The sequence below is a fragment of the Plectrocnemia conspersa genome, unplaced genomic scaffold, assembly GCF_051122295.1.
Source record: "Plectrocnemia conspersa isolate PC_06_02 unplaced genomic scaffold, ASM5112229v1 ptg000009l, whole genome shotgun sequence".
NCBI classification, from domain to species: Eukaryota; Metazoa; Arthropoda; class Insecta; order Trichoptera; family Polycentropodidae; genus Plectrocnemia; species Plectrocnemia conspersa.
The window spans coordinates 2,987,163-3,011,194 of NW_028277173.1; the positions used below are offsets into that span (position 1 = coordinate 2,987,163).

The following is a 24,032-nucleotide window of genomic DNA, read 5'->3' on the forward strand; positions in this document are numbered from 1 at the left end:
ATATTTTCGGGATAGATTCGAGACTGTTTTTTGCTGCGGTAACAATTGCTCTCGGGACAATTGGTTCTACGACAATTGCTCTCAGGACAGTTACTCTCACGGACAATTGCACTCAGGGACTATTGCTCTCACGGTCAATTTTTCTCATGTTTTTTTAATCTTTTGCATGTTCATCAGGAGTAAAATTGTTCGTTTCAATATTTTTTTAGTAAAGATAATTAATTTTAAAATCCAAAAATTAAGAAATGTTAAATTTGCGCATATTTGCGATTAAGTGCCACACAAACCATCCGCCAATAAAGTGTTTATGTTTATATCATATTGGTCTTTCACATGTCTATTCTGGTGAAATTTCAGTCGTCTATGTGGTAAACAAGCATTTATTTGAAAATTTAAAAATATGTGTCCAGGTGTTTACGCGAAACATCGATTTAAAATATTTGTTTTAAATCCATAGATCTTGGTTGTCGTTGTTTGAATTCCGACACGCTAATTTAGTTTGAAATTTATACTTCTGATGCAGCAAATTAAGAAAACACGAGAGCAATTGTCCTGAGAGCAGTGTCCGTGAAAGCAATTGTCGTATGAGCAAAAGTCCATTTATTGTTTTTTTTTTTAGATTTTTTTGAGGGATTACCTGAAAATATTTGCTCTAGATTCAGGGATATCATCAAGAGTGGGGGGGGAAGTTGGCCAGTCGGTGATCGTTTTTTTTAAATATTACGATTTCATTAATATTCCTAATAATTCAATATATGACATGAATTTTTCTGGACAAATTTAAGGGGGGGCAAATGCTCTCATCTCTCCCCCCCCCCATCAAATACTTCCCGGAAGACTAAGTGAGCAGCCGGTTTCTACTTCATGTCAATCATGTTTCAGCAACGAAGAATACTTGGACATCAAGTATCTATATAAATTAGACAGTTTATATGAAATTTATAAAAAGTAATAATAATAATAAATTTGACCATCGTAATCTGACAGGTTACCCCAATGCGTAACGATGGTCGAAACAAAAATATTATTATTTCAATACACAAAAAATATATATAAATAAATCACAAAAAAATATACATAAAATATCGAAATTAAATGTTACAAACCGGACCAGCTCCTCGTAGCTGACATTAAACAGCGCAATGCTAGCATAATAATGAGCCAGATGGCCACAGCCATAAACGAGTCGGTAAGTATGGACGTCCTAGCCCCAACGGACATCAAAAGAGGACGTGATCGTGTTTTTCGAAGACGTTCTAGAACCCAAAACTAGATTCCCTCGAGAATAGATGAATGACAGCACCATTCAGTAATTTAAAGGAATGCTTTGCGATATACAACTTTCTGCGAATCGTGTCCTAACGCTCCTAAAAGAAAGGCTCTAGGATATAAAAACGGATAATAACCGTATGTTATTTTATAAAGGTATCTTTAATAGCTTTTTTTAATCTTTTCTACTATATTTATTCGGGGATTCAAATTATCGATCCAGATTCAAGAATGCTACAAACTAATGTGTAATGGATCGGCAAATTGAAAGGCGTTCCTCATAACAAAGCCGAGCATCTTATTACAGAAGTCGTGTATGTATAGAGAGAACCTCCAGTTGCTCTGAAAAGTGATTCCTAGATATTTAGTGCAAAATGTTCCTACCGAGTTCGTGGGAATAAACTGATGGTGGACGGGATTGATAAAATGACACACGTGTCACTTCCTGACACTAAAGGGCAGACGAGCAGACATCTCCATAGGAGTCCGCGATATTTATTAAATTTTAAATCATCTGCGTACAGAAGATAATTTGAATTTGTAACTGCCGTATTTATGTCATTAATAAATAACATAAAAGCAGAAGGCCCAGGTTAGTTTGTTCTATATTTAAACCTAATCCTTTACCATTAACACACTCCAACTCTATGCAAATGTCAACAAACCCTTAACACACCGATTATCGCCCACTTTTCACGAATGTATCCCAAAGATCACGACCGAATTTAGGTATTCTACAATCGAGCGTCGCACAACACTCCAAATAAATTTCCAAATGGCAATCACGCTGAATTATGGCTGGCAATTAGGGTGTGTGCAGCTTGTGAATTGTGCGTCGGGAAATATGCAAATTCGTCGCCCGGGTATCCGGATTACGCATTATTCTCATAATTTTTACGCGAAGCCATCGAAATTCGTGCGTTTATGGTTTCGGTTTGTACGTGCTCCGAATCCGGATTTCACACAATACATATCTGGATTATATGGGATACTAATGAACTAAGATATATTGTAGTATGTGCGCTATATAGCCATAGAGCGCGTGGCTTTTGTGCTCGGTTGATACAGTGAAAATTAATTACGGGCGGAACATGATCGAACGGGTGTCTGATGGAGACGTGATGTTGTTTGTGGTCAGGACGTAAAAAACACACTGATAAAATAGGTAATGTCCTTCGAAAGTTTTCCAACACCTGATCTAGATATATTAGTATAAACTTGTATAGTATATACAAATATTATAAATTTAATAACAGTTATGAATTTACATTAAAAATTTTACACAAAACCATCACTTAATAAAATTCTCAACAGAAATGGAAAAATAAATATGTGCTGAAAATCATCATGAAGAAGGTATCAAACCAAATAAAATTGAAATACTGCAAAATGACACATAAAGTAAAATAAAATAGCAAGAAAATAATTATGTAACATCAACATGAGTACAATAGGCCCTCGACTTTCGAACGTTCGACTTTCGCACAATTCGCTATTTCGCACATTTAAAAAAAAACAATTTTTTTCAATTCATTTTTTTTTTAAAAAACGTTTTGATAGCGGTGAATCTTTTGCTTCAATCGGACGTTCGTATGATACAAACAGGTCTACGATATGTTCAATTTTGCAAAATAAAAATATAATTAAAGAATACATTCAAAATTGTTGAAAATAAAGATATACTTCCACACTCTTTAATTATATGTTTCCAAAAAACAATGACCAGCATCAAAAAGATGTCCCTCTGAGTATTTCAATTATTCAAGCAAAAGCTCTTAGTTTGCACAAAGATTGGAAGGACAGATTAAAAAAATATTTTAACATGGTTTTTCAAGCAAGTAACGGTTGGTTTTACAATTTTAAAATGAGGTATTCTTTTCATAATATTAAATTTACTGGAGAATCGGCTGATGCGGATAAAGATGCTGCAAAAGAATTTATTTCATAATTATCCAAAATTATTAAAGCTGGAGAATATATTTCTAGACAAATATTTAATGTAGATGAGACAGGTTTATTTTGGAAAACTCTTTAACAATGAAAAATATGAATGAAGCTTTCACGCACCTTGACAAATTTTTAAATATTATGGAAGATTGTGATCCCAATGGAGAACGCATATCTCAAGTGCGTAGGGCGATCAATAAAGACATAGCATGTTATAAAATACTATATGAAGAAAAGAAAAAGAATAGTGGAAAACAATTAACTCTTGATAACTTTTCAAAGGAAACACCCGCAAACCCCACTTAAACGTGTCTCTTAAACATCTTATATTTACTTGATAAATAAATATTTTAAAATACACACAATTTCAATTTTTTTTACTTCCCTCGACTTTCGTACATTAAACATTCGCACACATTTTCAGGAACCAATTATGTGCGAAAGTCGAGGGCCACCTGAAGTCATAAAAATAATATCTCATAATAATGTAAATAAAGCATCCAGATTTGACCCCATTAAAATTATGGCAAAAGTAGCTTCTAAAAAAAGCAATAGTCAAACATACATAATAAACGCAGTATTTAAATTAAAACATGTGCTTTGCAGAAATAACACTGATTCCCAATCCAAAAAAAAACATTACTACCCCTTACCGCTTCATATAACGAAGTTTACAGTGTGTTCAATCAATGTTTCCATAGGAAAATAATTTTCTTTACAATAAAATATATAAACTATATATTATTTTTTTTCTTTAATGTCTAATTTTTCAAGACTATTGCTATTTATAAGCTATTTTAACTTTACCACCTGATAACGGAAGATACATTTTCATATATATGTGCTATTTTATTTGCCTAATAAAATAAGCTGCTTTTATGGCATCCATTTAGGCTGCAAAATCAAACCCTTCTGGTCTCAAAACAATATAATGCTAATAATAATATACAAATAAAGACCCACAACATTTTTTAATAATTAGGTATTACATAAATTAGTAAAAAATATTTAACAACGAGTGTTATAACAATAGCAAGAACTTTTCTTTGTTGTCTTGTAAATGAATCGAAATTAAGCAAATATATTTATATTATAAACAATGCAAACGATTAAATTATAAGAAAAAAAATATACAGCCATTTAGCTTTCTTAAAATTTGAAGACGTATTACTATATTTTATTGACAGCTTTATTTAAATGTTTACTGTTTGGAATCGATAACTAATTTATTTTAATACTAACTTATACAATTGAAACACAATACTTGTATAGTATATATATACTGTGTAGTAGATGAACTTTTAATTTTGCTACACCCTTTTTAAAACAAATTGTGTTAACCCTTTCGTGACAGGCAAATGATTAAACGCTTAAAAAGCGTACTTTTCTAAATTAAAAAGCTCCCTACAAAATCTTGATGTATTAAAAGCAATATATAAAACCCTTACTCTTGTATAAATAAACATAGTATATATATATTTTTATCAAATACACATTACATTAATTTGTAACGAGTGATATTGGCGTGTGTGTAATTCGCAAATCCATGCTGAAAATATTCTATTCGTGTAAATGTCTCACAACCCTAAACTTTATCAAAGTATTCTGATACTTTGAATGTTGTTCTAGCACATTTTGCAAAACTGCTATCGTAAATTTTGCATTAACTTGTATCGGGAAAATGTGTGAGGCCTTTATTAAATTTTCGCTGTCAGAAATTTATTTACGAAAGGTTTGACTTTTTGCGTTATATGTATAATAACGTGCTGAAACGTTTGTTATAATATTACATGTAATATAAGCTATTATTATTGTATAATTTTATTTAATGTTTTTGATACGTTGAAAATTAACGCAACTCTCGTAGATTTTTATATGTGAAACATTTATTAAAATTCTAGAAATTTAATTTACATTATTATAAAACACATCTTTGCGTTAATTATTATTATTTTTCAACGTAATAAATTAAAATATAAATATACTCATATTTAAAATAGTTACATAATATATAACTAAATGTCGGTTTCTCGCTTTCATGAGGTACCGCAGCTAACGAGTGTGTGAATACCGGACTTCGATTTTTTCGAATATATTTTTAATAACATAAGATATTTAAACTTATATGTAACTGTTCTCAATATGGTTTATCATCCATATGACATGTTTACATATTTTTATTGATATTTACCGTTTTGATTAGCTGATATTTTGGTATAAAATCTCGTCATTTTACTATCAAATTAGACGCTGTGATTAACAAGGATGCATTTAATCACATTTGATTTTTAGCACGTACTATAAATCAATATTTTAATAAGTTGTAGCTAAGAGCGATCTGGCGATACTGATGAATAATAAACCAATATATAACATTAGGTTTGCGGATGATACAGTAATACTTGCAGACTTTTTTTAAACCAAAAAAACGCTGGAACTTACTTCCTGTAAAGCTTTTTAATAAAGAAACTTCTATTCAAATATGATTTAAATTAAATTTTAAGCTGTTTTTTTATGCCACGAAGCGCATAAAAAATTAAACAAACTTTATCATAACATAAGTTTAACAAACAAATACAACTGAATACTAAATGTAAAATAAAATTGTAAAACATCATATATTTGAATAAAAGTTTATAGTGATGTCCAAAGTTTTGTCCAATTCTCGTCTAATAAATATTTTGAAAGATCTAAAAGTGGCAAAGGTGGTCCAATGATTTTGATGAACAAAAGTGTCGAAACTGTATTGATCTTAAAAGCTGCAGCATATTTAAAATAGGGTCCAAAATCAAGGACGTGATTTGCTTCTCCTTGAATTTGGCTAAAAAAAATGCATTAATTACTATGAATTTTAATAAAATCAAATAATTAAAAAATTAACACTGACCGACTAGTGGTCGCTAGAAATATCAGGGATGACGTCCCTGATTATAAACCAGAAATTCATGGGTTATCCCTTAAAGAAAATTTAAAAAAACTGTCTCGAATCTATCAAAAAAATATTTTTTAAATATTTAATTTCAGTGAAATCATATAGGAATTTATTTTCACAGGTAAATATATATTTTTACCAGTAAAAATTTAATTTATCTTACAGGTGCTAGTAAAATTATATGATTTCAACTTCTCCATACGTAATTACATACATATAATTATTTATTTACATGCAATGTATAAATAGTTGTATTTTTCAGTGAAAGTATATTTTCACTAATGAAGTTCAAATACATTTTCTTAAGTAGTTATATATTTCTACTAAAGAAAATATAATTTAATTAATAGGCACTAGTGAAACTATATGCTGTGATGTATCTATATACTGATGTATTTTATGTATAATTTCCTTGAGCTTTTTTTTACATATTATACAAGAAATAAAAGGAGAGGAACCATTGCCTTCAAAAGCACCTACTACAAAATCGAGAAAAAACAGTATCGAATATATCCCAAAAATATTTTTTTAAATATGTTATTTTAGTAAAATAAAATCGAAATACATTTTCACTAGTAGATGTATATTTTTAGCAGTACAAACATAAATTATCTGGTAATAACTATGTACATATATTTATCATAATTTATGTACATCCGATATATAAATGTTACAGCGAATGTATTTCTTTTTGGTAAAGTTATATTTTCACTAGTCAAGTCCAAATACATTTTCACCAGTAGATATATATTTCTATTAGCGAAAATATCATTTAACTGATAGGTGCTAAAATGCTGCTCTCAATTTGACAGTTGCGAAACGTAAATTTTCTGTTCAAACCCAAACCTAACCAACACGAATTAATCAAACTAAACTTGACCCAATGAGTTCTAAAACTTATTACAAACTTTTATTAAGTCAAGTCTAAAAAACTAGGTCAACTCAACTCTCAGGGGGAAATAAACAGAAGAATAAGTACAGACAGATATTGCATCTCACATATTGCTCCATAGTTTGTCTGCATTTCGATATTACACTATATTTTAAAATAGTATTGCTATCCTTACTAATATTACTATGGACTTCTAATATAAGATGACTGATCAAAGTATTTTTAAACCGAATTTTGGTCAATAGGAGAGCGTAAAAAACAATTATCACTTCTCAGAAGGCAAAAATTCACGTCAAAAGTAATAAAATCGTGTCGGTGCCGTCGCAGTGGGAACGCTCGGTAACGAGCGTTCCCACTGCGACGGTGACGGCACGATTTTATTGCTTTTGACGTGAATTTTTGACTTCTGAGAAGTGAAAATTGTTTTTTATGCTCTCCTATTGGTCAAAATTTGGTTTAGTATGCTTCATTTTATTTTCACTTATTGTAAGTCATAATATTGCTACCAAAACGCTATATAACCTATCGTTGGCACTGCGACGGTATGTTTTCATTTATTTTAATTTGGATTCTAAGCAGGTGTGTTATAAATTTTTATACAAAACCTATTAAGGTTGTTTAAAATGTTTATTCTAAGCTTATTTTTAATATTTAGTAGGCCCACTCTTAGCTCTATAATTACATCTGCAACCCTTTTAGGCATACTGTCAACTAATGACTTGCAGATGGACTGAGACAATTTTTACATTCCATCTGAAATTTTTCTCACAGCTCAATTTTGGATTTGAAAGTATGTTGGACAACTCTTTCTTTTAATTTTGACTATAAATTTGGTGACTGTATAGGTCAGTCTAAAAGCATCAAATCCTTTGCCGCAAACGGAGCGCTTTTTTCTGGAATCGTGGATTCTAAAATTGAAACATAAATGTCACTATTCATACTATATTCGCAAGTGTAAAGATTTCCTACCTTTGCTATCATGTCCTAACCCTAAATTATAACGCTTCCGCCACTATATTTGACTTTGCGTGCTACGTAATCAGCATTATATTCTTCTCCGTATAAGACTACACACATATACTACACCAAGGGTTTAAAAAACTTGAAAAAAATATTAAAAAGAGTATGATTACTTTAAAAAATTTAATATTTTTTTATATTAACCGATTTTAGTTTAAATTTAACTTAAAGTTGAATTCATCGGACCAAATAACTTTCACCCAATCTCGGACCCATTCTAACCTTTGAGTTATATATATGCAATTTGAGAGTATAGTTTTGGTGTAATTCTAATTCCATTGAAATATTCCATGCAGCAGTGAACAAAATCAAAATCGCCAATATTTAATTATACGATAAATTGTAATTAATTGTTAAATTAAATCCAATGATTAAAAGTTTCAAACTTAATCATCTACCAATACGGAGCATGTTTCTTAGTTCATATTGCAGTGGCATAATTGAGTTATCAAGCATATCGTCTCGAACTGGTGGGTCCCCGCAATCAGATTTATCAAGTTACACGAAATCCCCAACAAAGTTCCATCGGTCCATGATCTCAAGTACCGGCACTAACTCGAGACGCAATCGTCGGAAACCGCCAAGTACCTTTATCCAAGGGCCCGCAGTGAGTAATCGAGCGTGGTTATGTCCGACTGGCTTGATGGAAGGGAATTGTGTCCTCTACCATCCATCTTCGAAGGGAATTTTCGAAACACTTGATTACTCTCTTCGCAATGTGGCATTTCAGGGGGAGACTTTATCATCGCTTTGAAAAATGACGTGTGTTTAAGGGCTCGGGCGCGAATTCGTATGATGTATCGAACGCAACGCGGGGGATAAATCACCAGTGGCATACGAGCGAATTTATCAGACAATATAACAACAGAAAGAATAATTTTCGAACACGTTTTATAGAGATATAGGTGTGTGATAAAGATATCAATGAGATGGTGGAGGATGTGTTGATTCATTGTGGGTAGAACTAATAGAATTATCTGTACTTATCTGGTATCATCAGAATCATGATACATTAAGGCAACAAGTTGGTACAATAAAACCAGATTATAAATAAATAAATATATAGTTGATATGTATAATCCACTACAACGATAGTCGACTAAAAAAATAAGCATTGAATATCAATTGTAAAATTAAATCATAAAAATAAGAATAAATATTTGATTTTTTCCAGGCAATTTTTTTAATTTTCGAAATAAATATTAATAGCTTTCCGTTGATGTTGGCTAAATTTTGAAAAAATCTTCTGGTGTTTTGTTATTTGCTTGTTTAATTATTTTTTGATTGTCGTCGTTATATTAATTAAAACCTCGTCAGTATTCTATATATCAATTATTTCAGTATCAGATTCAAAACTATCTAACTAAAAAAAATCAATGTAAGCCTCAATTTTTTTTAGATGTACTACTAACAAATTACGTTACTTTTAAAATTGAATTTTATAATGTCTGGGATCTTATTCTTAAAACTCGCGCAGTAATTACCGTAACCAATGATAATCTTCCGTAATAATAAAAATTAACTAGATAATATAATGTAAAGGATGAGAAAAAAGGGCTTCACATAAATAACACGCAATTATTCTCTGATGCATTGAAAAAATATTTTTTGCTGCGAAATGGACACGAAAAACAACGTAAAGTCACAATATTTCCGTTGCACCATTCGTCCATTCAGCAAATGTCACTTTCTAGAGGCGTACATATTTCGTCGGTTGAAGAAATGAGCGGAACAATTGCCTAGATGGTCGCTGCATGGTTGTGATTAGGGCTTTCAAGCCAAATAAGAACCGGGTAATTTAACGGGTACCCGGTTCTTTATAAAATGTCTAAAGAATATGAAAAAAATATGCAACAATCGTGAACCAAGATATTTAAATTGAATTAAAGACAATTACAAAATATAATAAAATCTTTTAATTTTAGATTATTAGAAAATGTTAATCAAGACTTTTAATTATTTAATAAATAAAATTTAAACCGCTGCAAGTAAAAGTAGATATGAAACCTTGGCAAAAAGTTCAGATAATCGAAATATATGCAACGTTTCATGGTTTAATGAACATCTAAATATTTGTCATCACAAATAGAAGCTAGAACTTATATGTATTATATTTATAATAATTTTAATGTATCAAATTGTAGTCACAGAATGAGCTATTTCTCACTTTTGCATTATTACGTAAATAAAATAAAAGCATACAAACGCGAGACTTAATGCCTTACTCTCACTTTATGCACTTCACCTATATATGGAACTTCTCCCACTGCCCATGCAGTGTGCTTTAGTTGCTTTTTTGGATGCCCGCGTGTCGTTTATGATTCTGAATATTAATTCATAATTTAAAGTACAGGCGACCCTCAACTTTCGCACAATTTGCTATTTCGCACATTAAAAAAACATTTTTTTTAAATTAAATTTTTTTTTTTAACGTTTTGATAGCCGTGAATCTTTTGCTTCAATCGGACGTTTGTATGATACAAACAGGTCTAAGATATGTTCAATTTTGCAAAATAAAAATATAATTAAAGAATACGTTCAAAATTGTGGAAAATAAAAATATATTTCCAGAATCTTTAATGATATGTTTCCAAAAAAAAAACACAGTAAAAAAAACATGGATGAAATGGAAAATCTTTGTCATAGTAGATCGATGACCAACATCAAAAAGATGTCCCTCTGAGTATTTCAATTATTCAAGCAAAAGCTCTTAGTTTGCACAAAGATTGGAAGAATAGATTAAAAAAATATTTTAACACGGTTTTTCAAGCAAGTAACGGTTGGTTTTACAATTTTTAAATGAGATATTTTTTTATAATATTAAATTTACTGGAGAATCGGCTGATGCGGATAAAGATGCTGCAAAAGAATTTATTGCCTAATTATCCAAAATTATTAAAGATGGAGAATATTTTTCTAGCCAAATATTTAATGTAGATGAGACAGGCTTATTTTGGAAAACTCTTTAACAATGAAAAATATTAATGAAGCCTTCACGCATCATGACAAATTTTTAAATATTATGGAAGATTGTGATCCCAATGGAGAACGCATATCTCAAGTGCGTGGGGCGATCAATAAAAACATAGCATGTTATAAAATACTATATGAAGAAAAGAAAAAGAATAGTGGAAAACAGTTAACTCTTGATAACTTTTCAAAGGAAACACCCGCAAACCCCACTTAAACATGTCTCTTAAACGCCTCTTAAACATCTTATATTTACTTGATAAATAAATATTTTAAAAAACACACAATTTCAATTTTTTCACTTCCCTCGACTTTCGTACATTCAACATTTGCACACATTTTCAGGAACCAATTATGTGCCTGTAACTTTAAAAAGTACACATGAAAACTATTCGATCGTTCTATGACTCGATTTCCTGGAACGTATGTACCACATAAATCGAAGGATGGTGAAGATCAGAACCTATAAAGTTCATACTCTGTAGTTTGAATCACACAAAAGCGGTTCTTGATCAATTTTTTTGTGAACATCCCTCGTAAGAAAAACTAATTTTATTTCATTCACTATAAATGTATTGAATACTTTTTTTTCGAATATAATATCGAGTCGCAATGGGGTCGCATTAAACCCCCCTGCGGCGTGAAAATCTCCTCAGACTAAAACCTGGGCTTTTTGCGGATAGATTACCCCAAAAAGACCACCCCCAGTCTTGCCACTTTGACAGGTTCTATTCGAACAGCGGATTCATTTCAACTATTAGCATCGTTGCGCGCGTAATCGTCCGGGCTTAGTCCGCGATTACGCAAATGAACCATTTTCAAAATGGCGGGCGTCGACGCCATACTGTGTGTGCTTAATCGTCGCTGAAAGGTGCGTGCGCAATATGGCCGTGACGGCTGTAATTTTTCGGTATTTAATTCTCAATGTTGGATATAGTTTAAAAAACACATTTACACTTTATCGTATCCACACATTATGTCACACTACCTTCGCACAGCTTCCGTCTCATACATATTCCGAGGCCTAAGTTCTCTCTTAAGCCCAGGCGCGAAAGATTTAGTGAAATCTCTAGATAAGGGCCGCCAAATCCCGATTTCAATTACAGATTCACACAAACATGCGCGCCCTTTCTTCCGCAACGAGAAGAAAAAACCCTGCCATTATACGCACATACATATGTATAACTCTATGGGCTTCAGAGAAAATTACTCGGACCGAGTTACATCCAATCACAAGTCTGAAAATTAGATCCGGAGCGATATTGCCGCTATAACCGGTGTCCACTATAAATCTCGTCGGCAATGTAAACGAGCCCGAATCGAAATTACTTTTTTTTTCTGCTACCCCCCAGTTCGCTTTGAGGTGGTCTATAATGTGATGCCATAACGAATGCTCACGAAAAGTTTAGAGCAATGCTTCGAGTGGGTGCGCAATGTAGACGTCGCAACGCTCTTTATTATTGTAAGTGTGTCAAGCTTGTGGTAGCAAATAAAATCTCAAGCATACATCATCTTTTATTGCTTTAATCTAATTAGTCATTATTAAGTAAATATAAATTTTAAATTATTAAAAAAAAATATTATCTATACATTAACTATTTTACTTATTGGCTCAGATTTGATAAAACACAAATTTAATATAAATATATACTACTGATAAAAATAAAATATTTATCTCATTATTTATTTTACAAAAACGTTTCTTCTCGAGAAATTTTCAAGAAAAGTGTCAAACCGAGAATTCTCATTTCTCGAAAAAATGTATAATTTCTCAAAAAAAATATAATTTAAAATTAAATTTGTACAAATATTTTTAAAATATATATTTCATGAGAAATAGCTCATATTTCTTGGAAGGTTTTAATAAGGGTTTAGGAATGACAAAAAAATTGTTTACAAATTTTTTGCTGAAGTAAAATATAAATAAGAAACCTTTCCGAAGAAGTTTGTGCCTGATGTTTTGATATTTGAATAACCAACATTTGTTTTGCGATGTTCTATTACTCAAACCGGCCGGCGGTTTTATCTTTGCTTTGGTGATCTAAAAACACGCTTCAATAAAAAGAAATTACGCATGGAAATTGACAGATTGCATTTGACCATTTATCGATAGCTCAAAAATGTTATTTTTATATCGTTTTTGTAAAGTAACAGTTGTTATTGACAATTGTCTCATGCTTGTTATTGACAGCCGAAAGGGTCTTGAAATTTTTGTTAAAACAATTGGAAAATATCAATTTTGAGCGAATATTGAAATTTCATTTCAACGGGCAATCAAAGATAAATTATTTAATCAAGAAACCAACAAAACATAAAACGATAAGAATTTTTCCATGGCCAAAATTTTTTTAACAAAAAAAACAAGGATGTTTGAATCTGTTTTAGATGGCATGTGTTTTTTAAAGGGTTATTTTAAGAATAATATGTAATAATGTATCTGCAATACTTTACTGTATTACATACATTTTTTCTAGAATTCTCATTTCTCGAGAAATAAAAATCATCGAGAAATCAGAATGCATAAAAACATACATATATATAAATACATTTTAAATATTTAAGTAAATAAGTCTTTAAATATTTAAAAAATCGAAAATCAGACTACAATTGAAGGCTTTATATGAAAAAGTACTAATGTCCATTTTTTCGATATTTGTTTTATTTTCGAAATCGATTACAAGATTCGTTAAAGAAAAAAATCGTAATACCACCATCAAACATTTTGTATGAAGAACTAATAATGTCCTGAACATTGGTCGTTCTTCACATTAAACTGACCAAACAATGCATGTAAAAAAAAATACTTATTTACGTATATATAAGGTTCTTTATCATTATTAGTACTTTTTCCTTCATTTAAAAAATATTCATGCTAAATTCTATAGATTTAAATGAAAAAGTGAGTTAATAAATTTCAATACGAGGCCCTTTAGCGCGCATATTAATTATTATGAAATTAAGGGTTGAAAATTACTTTTTAAAGCCCTTATTGTATATAAAAAGTAATTTTGATAAAAAAAAATTTTTGGAAATTTCGAAATTTCTGTCGGTTAATATATCGACCATTGACCACTTATGGTCATATTTTAAGAATATATTTATTATATAATAAATGATCAAATAGTGGCACAAGAATATAATTTATTTTTTGAAATGTATTACATATAAACATATAAAGAAATAATTCTTTGAGATCGTTTTAATTTTTTGATTTTATCGTTTTTCGGCCGATAGCAACAACTTTATTTCATATGGTCGATATATCAACCAAAGAGCTTCCTCGACGACATATTGATTTTATTATGGACAGGTATTGAATTATAGACCGTAATGTCGTTGGTCGATATATTGACCGATATCGGCCTTTGCGCGCTAAAGGGCTAACTCATATTTTTAGTATTTATCCGAATAAGTTTCTATAGCATTTTATAAATTATTCTTCATAGTACATAGTTAGAATTATATTTTTTTGTATTTGTAATTTAATTATAACAGATGGCTAATTATATATTATTTATTTTTTTATCACAAATCTTAAAATTAAAGATCTTATATGAAAAAGTGAAAATGTCTACTGTTTTCAAAATATGTTTTAAAGCCGAAATAGATAGTGCTGGTATTATTTTATAATACAAGTTCTGCTAAATTAAAAAAAATCTTAAAAGCACCATTGTCACGAAAAAATATAAGTCATCTTAGAAAAACAACTGTGATTCTTCTCATTAAACTGACTAAACAATTCATTTATAAATTTAAGACGAAATGATAATTTACGTAAGTCTTATTTCTTAAAATTAAAAAAAAATTAAAATAATCGATAAAATATTTTTACTCATATTTCGTGTAAATATAAATAATTTTGTATAAAAAAATTATATTCCTCGTTTTTATTAAATGCGAGCTATTCACAGACACAATAGTGGAATTAAGAAAAAAATAAAATGTGATGATATATTGATGTATAGTTCTAGAAACTGTCGAGTTTAGCGAAAAATATTTTTACAAAGGAGCAACTCATATTACTAAAACGCCACAAAAACACAAGAGCAAACAATTTTTTTTATTTTAAAAGAAAACAAATGTTTATTTAACATACATACATCTGAGCTAAGTTGGAAATTTCAACGGACAATTAAAAATATATTATATAATCGAAGAAACCAGACATTGATGTCATTAATTAAATATTTGCAAAATTCAAAATCTTTCACTATTAAAAAAATAATGAAGTCTTTAGCTATTCTTCAAAAGCAAAAAGATATAAAATGGGGAAAGAAATTATTCGCAGATTGTTTAATGGCTCGACGACTCTATTAAATCATTAGAATCCATTGAATAAATTAAAAAATTATTATTGGCGCAACGATAAGAATAATAACTTTTTTAAGCCTTACAGAGAATAGTGTAAAAAAACCAACAGCGTACGGATTAATAGAAAAATAATTAAAATATTTTAATCCACGGGTAAGAGAACGAATAACTTACAGTGTATATTTGAAGCCTTGATATTAATTAACCCAGAAATGCCCAAGAAATTTTGTTCTCTTAAAATTTCATTTATAAATAAAAAACAGTGGCACGAGTTTAGTGACCTACCCATGGGACAGTGGGCATATCTGGGTTAAACCAATATCAACACAAAATTATTTAAAATAAATCACTAGAGAAGATCGAACTTCTGTGCCACACTGCACTTTAATGACGAATACCAGCGTTGACGAATCAGCGACTGTCCTTAAAAGAGAATGCGAGACAACGAAGTACACGCTACATCGCTTCTCCCTCTCATATACATGTACACGCACACAATAACAAACCAGCATCCTTATCCCGAGCGTACTCTACCAAAGTTTTTAAAAAAAAATACTTTTACTTCCCAAAAATAGATTTTTATTAAATTTCAGATCAGGTAGCTGGTTATTGATACTTTATTAAACTATTTTTTAATAAGAAAAAAGTTTTTCTCAAAAATATTAAATATTCATAAAATTTTAAACCATATAATATTCCTAAGAAGATTACCAAATATTGATATATTTTTTTAATTATTCAACAGTAAATTCTCCCAAAAATACTAAATTGTTGCGTCAATTTAAAATATATCGCAATTAAAAATTTTATTACTGTTTATTTGTAAGATATAAATTATCCATTAAAAAAACTGTCGAGCTTTAGCGAAACTTTTTTGCAAAGGAGCAACTCATATTACTAAAACGCCGCAAAAACACAAGAGATATATGTTCTAGTCTGTGTGTGCAGTTCCTATTTCTTTTACAGAGAAATTGTTGCGTCAATCTAGCTTAAAGAAAATACTAATAATTCGCAATTACAAATTATTTACTGTTTATTTGTAAGATATAAAATTATCCATTAAAAACAGTTTATATAGACTAACTCTTAATAAAATACAGAAATAATCTCAAATTAAAATTTTACTCAAATCTAAACGACATACACACACGTTTATATGATACGAATTCTTATTACGTTTTGAGTGGTATCAGCTTTTCCAAGTCTATCATCCTTTTCGAATTTCCTGCCGGAGAACAGTGCCTTCCGCGCAATTCTTTCCATCCGATCGGCCACGTATCTCAGTACGTTGTTATATATTTCTCCGAAAATTTCCCTCGATTTTTTTGCCTCTCCACTTTTATTTCTCAACGTATGCTTCAAGCCTCATATTCGAACACGGCATAAACGGTACAAAGCGCATTGTCGCCAAATTGGTATCGATTCCGCACAGAGAGACGTGCTTCAAATCTGCCTCCAAAGTCCGTCCAAATGAAATATTCGCTGTCGTACATTTGCGAATAATATGACACGTTTTTCATTTTGCATTTATTTATCTGAGATGTCCTTGAGAATGTAATATACAATTCCGTGAAAAAGAAAAGAAACAAGATCCATATCTGCAAATAACACACGCGCTATAAAAAAGTTCATTTGCGCCTATGCTCTGTTTTTTCATCTTCTTTTAATATATTATAATAATAACGTCACATATCATAAAAACAGCATTTTCTATTGTCAAAGCTTTATGATATTCATGCGATATTATATCATAATATTTCTTACTAATTAATACATTCGTCTAAAGCGGTTCAGAATTAATTTGAAAATACAATAGAAATTACTATTGTATTTACGAATCTCCACACCTTCGTTTGTACAATAATATGTTAGCAAGAGAAGGAATGTGTGTGCATAATCCATTACCTAATTTGAAGCTCCCAGGTTCTATCTACGTTATACACGTAAAGTTTTCAGCTCGTTTACAATTTAAATTAAGCCGCGTTGTCGAGTTGTTTTAGCCCAAAGTGTCCCAAAAGAGTGCCCAATTTGGGCACAACAACTATACAATCACACAGGGCCGCATTGGGCGTTGATTCGATTGAGTGCGCTTTTGTGGGTAAGAAACTGCGCCTTGACAAGTGACTTGGTATTAAGCTTTGTTTCTGACGCGATTCACTTAATCAAGGAACTGTCAGTATGCTCATAAAATCTAAAGATTATACACAATAGACGTATGGTACACTTGAGCTTTTAAGTGTGTCTATTATATTATATATGAAACCTGGCGAGGTTCGCTCCTTTTTTACTTTTGCATATGGCAACCCTACATTTGCCGCTAAAGCAGGTCAGAAACGGTCGCTTTGAGGATATACCCAAATGTTCTCAATGTTACCGATAAATTAATCCTTTACGCTTTATGTTGCGTACACATTGAATACCGGACATTATTCCTAAAAATGTGAAAATTAGGATATAAACTTATTTTTTTTAAAACATCGTAACTCTTTAATTAGTCAACGTTTTAACGTCAAATTTTAAAAACAGATTCATGATGATCATTTTTGTATTCGCAATGATAAAATCAGTGAACTTTAAACTGTGGATCGCGTACTAATAAAATAAAATATAATTTTTTGTATAGATAACCAAACATATTTATTTTTGAATAAAAACAATAAAGATGATAAAATACAGTTGTTTATAATAAAAATCAAAAATATCTAATTTTGTGACCTATACGATCAATTCCAAATTTTCAACACTTGACGGTCAAGTTACGCGGCGATATTTGCACGACACCCAACCGTCCAATTTCGAACAAACGTAACGTTTGCCTTTGGCTAAATGCAATCTTTTATTAATTATGTATTATTATTCTATATTGTATATTTATTAAAATTAAAAAATATCAGTGATTCTGAACATTTTATTGCGTTAATATTATATATTTATCAATTTTTGTATTTTTAGCACACGGTACGCAATGTGTTAAAATAATGAAAAACGCAGACTTACTGTATACTTCGCATCCAATAAAGATGCACACTCAAACCACCAATGTGCTTGGATAGCTACACAAATTAATTAAAGTTTTAGGAATAATGCCCAGTATTCAATGTGTTGGCAATTGAAAACATGTTGAGAACAGCTTATTTACTTTGAACAGATCGGGATCATTTCAGGTCTAAATATTTTAATACTATAAAACATCACATTAGGGATTGATGAATCTGCGTTTAAATTCCCACGATACCTCAACTACCGATTTATTAGAAAATTAAAATGTACATACATATATAATAGAAAATAATAATAAAAAAAACATTATATTTAATATTATAAAATTTTGAATTTGATTTACTGTAATTTATTTCTTAGAAAATAGTATCAATAAACGAAGGAGTACTAAATAAATAAACTTAACAAAAATTTATTGTAAATCTAACAAAATACAATAATGCAAAAAAGTTGTAAAATAAATTAACGCAATTAAACGTTGAGAATCACTGATTATTTTGTTATAAAGCTATGGGTTGATAATATGTACTAAGATATTAGGTCTGGGTCAACATTTCGTTTTTTTTAATGCGGTTACCTTTGAATAATTTGTTTTTTTTTGTAATTTTGTAGATAGGAATTTCAAGAAACATATCTTTAAAAAAATTACCATCTTTACCTGAATCAAACCGATAAGGTGGGGTTTTTCGGTGACTTTTTTTATAACAGCGTGCGCTTAGCCTAACGGAAACGTTACATTTGTTCGAAATTGGACTGTTGGGTGTCTTGTTAATATCGCCGCGTAAATCGACCGTTAAGTGTTAAAAATTAATTAAATACATTTATTGACTGATTTCACTATTTCTAATAAATAATATGTGAGATAATTCCATAGAAAAAAAATTGTATATATATATATGTAAACATACATCTTGAAACGAATTTTTTTTACCTGAGTTTTGAGCCTCTGTAATTTAGAATTTCTACTTTTTTGAACTATTTTTAGATAATATGATATAAGTAACGTCTGTAGGTAAATTCCAAAATAAATACGTTACAGTAAATACGTAGTCAACGTGGGGTTTTTTCGTATGAAGTTAAAATGACGAAACGCACAATTATGTGCACACGGACGCAACGCTTTTTTGCAACGTTAAGCCGCAAAAAAGCTTCCCACGGTGTTTCATTTTAACGAAAAATCTCATTTTATGTTAAACGGTTAAATCTAACTAGGCTTTTTATGATTAATATAATAATATAAGTCAGTACTTTCAATTGTAAATAAAGAAGTAGATCAATTGATGAATCCGACAAAGGCAAAAGCGAAGTGATAGTTATATATGAAGTGGTAAAATAAGGTCCTGATTGAAGTGTCTGAAAGAAGTGATTCAGAATGGAAGTGTTCTGTATTATATTCGTAGAAATTGTGTAGATTGATTGTCTAAGTAGATTAGACGCAACAGTCAAAAATAAAGTGGAAGTAAGTTCCTGACTAAAGTGTTCAAAAAAAAGTTATTTATTACTGTAGCATTTTGGCATATATTCTTAAAATATTATTATTAATAAATAAATAGATAGATCGTCTTGTTAGAATAAGAGTATTTCCATTTGACTGATCTTTTATTTATTCCAAATCGAAAGCGAAGTGAGTTCAATAAGTAAGTTATTGAATAAATTGTATGATATATAAGAAGTGTTTTAGTATGGCAATTTTCTGGTTTAGATTATTAATAGATTTGTTACAGTAAATTAAAATATATGTTATCTTGCTATAATTTCAGTAATTCGTTTATTCCAAATCAAAAGCGAAGTGGTGATTAAAGTGTCAAAAAAAAAATTCAGTACGACAGTGTTTTGGATGAAATTTATTTTGGAAATAAGTTTCTGCCTGAACTGTCTAAAAAAAGTGACTAGAGTAAACCAATATCGTTGATTCATTAAACTGTTCATATATCATTATACTGTTTAACTGCGTAACAGTATATTCGAAATTATTAATAATTGACACTTGCTCAGAAAAATATTCGGACAACGACCCTATTTTTTGTATTAATTTTGTATTAAAATTCCACGATATTTATACAAGGGCTTTTTACACTGTTAATGATACGCAATTTCGTTTATTTATGCCGACGAATTTTTTTTTTAGTAAAATATAGATTGTAGGTAGTTCTAACATATGCATTAAATATTTAAAACACAAAAGAATAAAAACCACAGATCTTTCCACATTCAATTTGAAAACCACGGATATTATATGTTTCCTGTTTTGTTAAGGGAAAATGTTTTTTTCTTGTCGTATGTGGTATTCGAATATGTATTCCTAAAAAGAGTCCCGAATTCCACGGTTGAATCTCTTTTATTGCGGAAGCGACGTTCAAAAGGTTTCAATAATAAATAGGCAATAACTAAAGATTAGTTTTTCAAGACGGAAAATCGTTTAAAATAGATAATTCCAAACAAATTTAAGTCTATGTGTGAATATTATACATATCTGTGTATTTATATAAGTAAGATTAAAAAAGAGCAGAAGAAACTTGTCTGAAATTACATTAAAACAAGAAAGCGAATAAATAAAGTTATAATATTTTTCATGTACACTTTGCTATAAATATTATGGAATTAAATGTTAAATATAATATATTTATCATAATATTAAATCAAATTCAGCTCTAAAAATACCTTATAATTTTCTAGATTATATTAAAATGTGTAACATAATTTATGCATAGAGTTGAATAAAAGTTTGGAATTTTTAATGTTGCCTATTTTCGAACCCTAGTTTAACGTTAATATACATATATTCAACGTATTTTCTATGTACATATATTTTGAATATATATACAATTTACTGAGGCATATTATAGAATAATATTATACAAGACTGAATATACACACGTCGATCAAATGTCAAATTCATGATGGTGATACAAGCGTATTATAAACAAACATACCTCATTAGACATTAGAATTATAATTTGACATACCTAATTGTAAATAGATCAACTAAGTAATGTGATAATTGATATAACTGTGTAGTTACGTTTACGTTACACTGAACAGATTTATATTTTAAACAATATATAGTATAAAGCTGGACCAAAAATATTTATGTATATAAGCAGCTTATTATTGTAATTAATAAATATGTTAATTGCTGTTAATTTTCTATATCTTATTTTTAATTTTATTTTGTAGGGTATTACCCTCAGTTAAAAGCCTAAGTTATATCTAAGAATAAGACTGAAAACTATTTTTTTATTGATATAGTTTGCCATATTGTGTTTTTATTAATAGTATAGGCAAATTTATGATTTAGTAAGAGATTAAGTTCCTCTATTATCAGTTTGTTTCTTTATAATTTTTCTAATTTTTTTACATAAGATCGGTCTGTATGAGACAATATCGTCTGATTCTATTTGAGAAACATTTCATTTCAAGTTGAAAAGTAGCTTAATCAGAAAATATAATTTATATGTCTTGAATGACAATTTAGTGTTATCTAAAATGCCACTGCAAATATTTTTTATATTGTTAAAATTAATTATTATATAATAATTTTTCATTGTTTCAGATTAAAAAAGAGCATCATCTTATCAGCCATGATGGGCCTCAACTGGTTTTTGGAAATAATAACATGGGCCATCAAAGGATCCGAATGGAAGTGGATCTTATTCGATCTGATAAACGCTGGCCAGGGCTTCATAATATTTTCCCTGTTTATGAAGAAGGAGCAGAGGCAATATTTTTTCCGCTGGCTGAGAAATCGGGTAAATAATAATTTTTATCTAATTCTCCTCGTAGAGCATTACGCTTTGTGATACTACATAAATTATAATGTATAAGTGCCTTGAGCTTGAAAATAACTCGATAATCCAATTTGGCGAAATTTCTTAACTTGATTCTTTATTTACATTTATTTTTTGGGCGCGTTTCTGAAATGGACGCCGAGGAAAAAAGATTCGACAAAAACACGCAAAAGATTTTATGCCCATAGAATTTCTAACTTATTTTTGCGAAGAGGTAAGATGGAAGACGATTTACGATATACCTACCTACAAATCGTATCATATTAATGTGTTTTAATACATTTATAAGTACAAATATATATTTGAAACGTTTCATTAATTTGATGAAAAAGTTGTCGCATTTTTTTTGTAATATAATATAAAGAACCACAATTTTTAATTTATTAAATGCAAATCTTTCTGTACAACAATTCAATGCGTTACATCGAAGTAAATACAACAAACAACTACTAATTAAGAGAGACAGCAAACTGAATCAGTGAACAGCAACGAATCACTCATTTTTTTTATATGCAGACGACTTGAAAATTGGATCTCAATTCCTTATGAAAGAGGGCTATCTATAACCAATTACCTTCACACAATTTATTTTTTAAGATCTTTAATGCCGGCAAAGTACTTTTATTATCTTGTTAGATATATTCTAGATAAGCTTTCTTTACTAAGGATTTTAGTGTGACGTTTGAGATGTCATCAGAAGTAAGGCATACTTTACTGAGGATCTTTGTGTGATTTTTTGTATAGTACTAGAAATTGAACTTATACATTACAGAGACTCACAGCAAATCGATAAATATTGAGAAATGCGCGTTTTTTCAAGCATATTTTGCGCACTCTTTATGATGCCCTAGACCGCAGAACAATTGCTATATTATATAGATTCCTCGCTCTCTATTATATGTATTTTACCATAATTTAAAAATATTTTTTTAAGCTTTCGAAATCAATTTACAAAAAAAAAATTTTTTTTATAACAGAAAGACCTACAGAAAATTAATATTTTTACTTAAAACACTTTTTATCAATATTGGGTTATGTTTTCAAGATTATGATGTTTTAAATACTAATTTTATATGCTTATTTTTAATCTCGACTTGTGTGAAGTCATATTTTTAATCTCGAATGTATTTAAAATATATATAAACTACTAAACATCACTATATTTTTTCTGCAAATTTACGTATTTTAATAAAATAATCTGGTACATACAAATAAAAATATAAAAACATACCATTATATCGACATGCATACATAATTATAAATGCTTAACTATATAGACATAAAGACCTTTTCTAAAGATCTATAATAGATCAAGAAATGGAATCTTTTGTGTAAAAGAAGCACAGAATAAACTTCGTGAAGGCGATTTTTTAATTCGTGCGGTACCCATTTTTTTCTAGTGTTAAACTGTTATGCCTGCACTACACTCTCTGGAAGTTGTCCGAACCGAAGTTACAACTGAAATCGGCCGAGACCTACGACTTCGAGTAAGCGACCCACTGCCGCAAATATCATATGCCGTCCGGACGGTGGCCGGGAATGACGTCCAGACGGCGGCTTCTGTCACGTACAGCTGGCATATTTGCGCGCGATCAAAAAATGTGCCAAATAATCGCAATTTTTAAATTGTCATATTATTAAAATTACACTACTGATATTATTAAAAGTTTGTGTGGGCACTCACCAATACAATATCAGTGAAAACTTTTCGGTCGTAAATATTCAATTTACGCAAAATCTTTGTCGGCTTTTGCAAAATGCCATAAGGCATAAAAATGATACTTTAGAATACGAACACCACATCTGTGACTATCCTAGAATTTGTCGCCATCGATTCTAAATAAGAATTCGTTATGGTGTGACATTTATATTAACTAATCTAGGAAAATTCATAAGGATATTC

General features: G+C 29.9%; 1 protein-coding gene across 1 annotated transcript in view; it reads left to right on the forward strand.

Annotated features, from left to right (window-relative positions):
- The window catches only part of LOC148231557 (G protein-coupled receptor Mth2-like), a 254,151-nt gene that overhangs the window by 215,598 nt on the left and 14,521 nt on the right, over nt 1-24,032 (forward strand). The window contains exon 8 of the mRNA XM_088192896.1: nt 21,895-22,090. Coding sequence (XP_088049022.1) covers nt 21,895-22,090 — 196 coding nt within the window. The remainder of the gene's footprint in view (nt 1-21,894; nt 22,091-24,032) is intronic.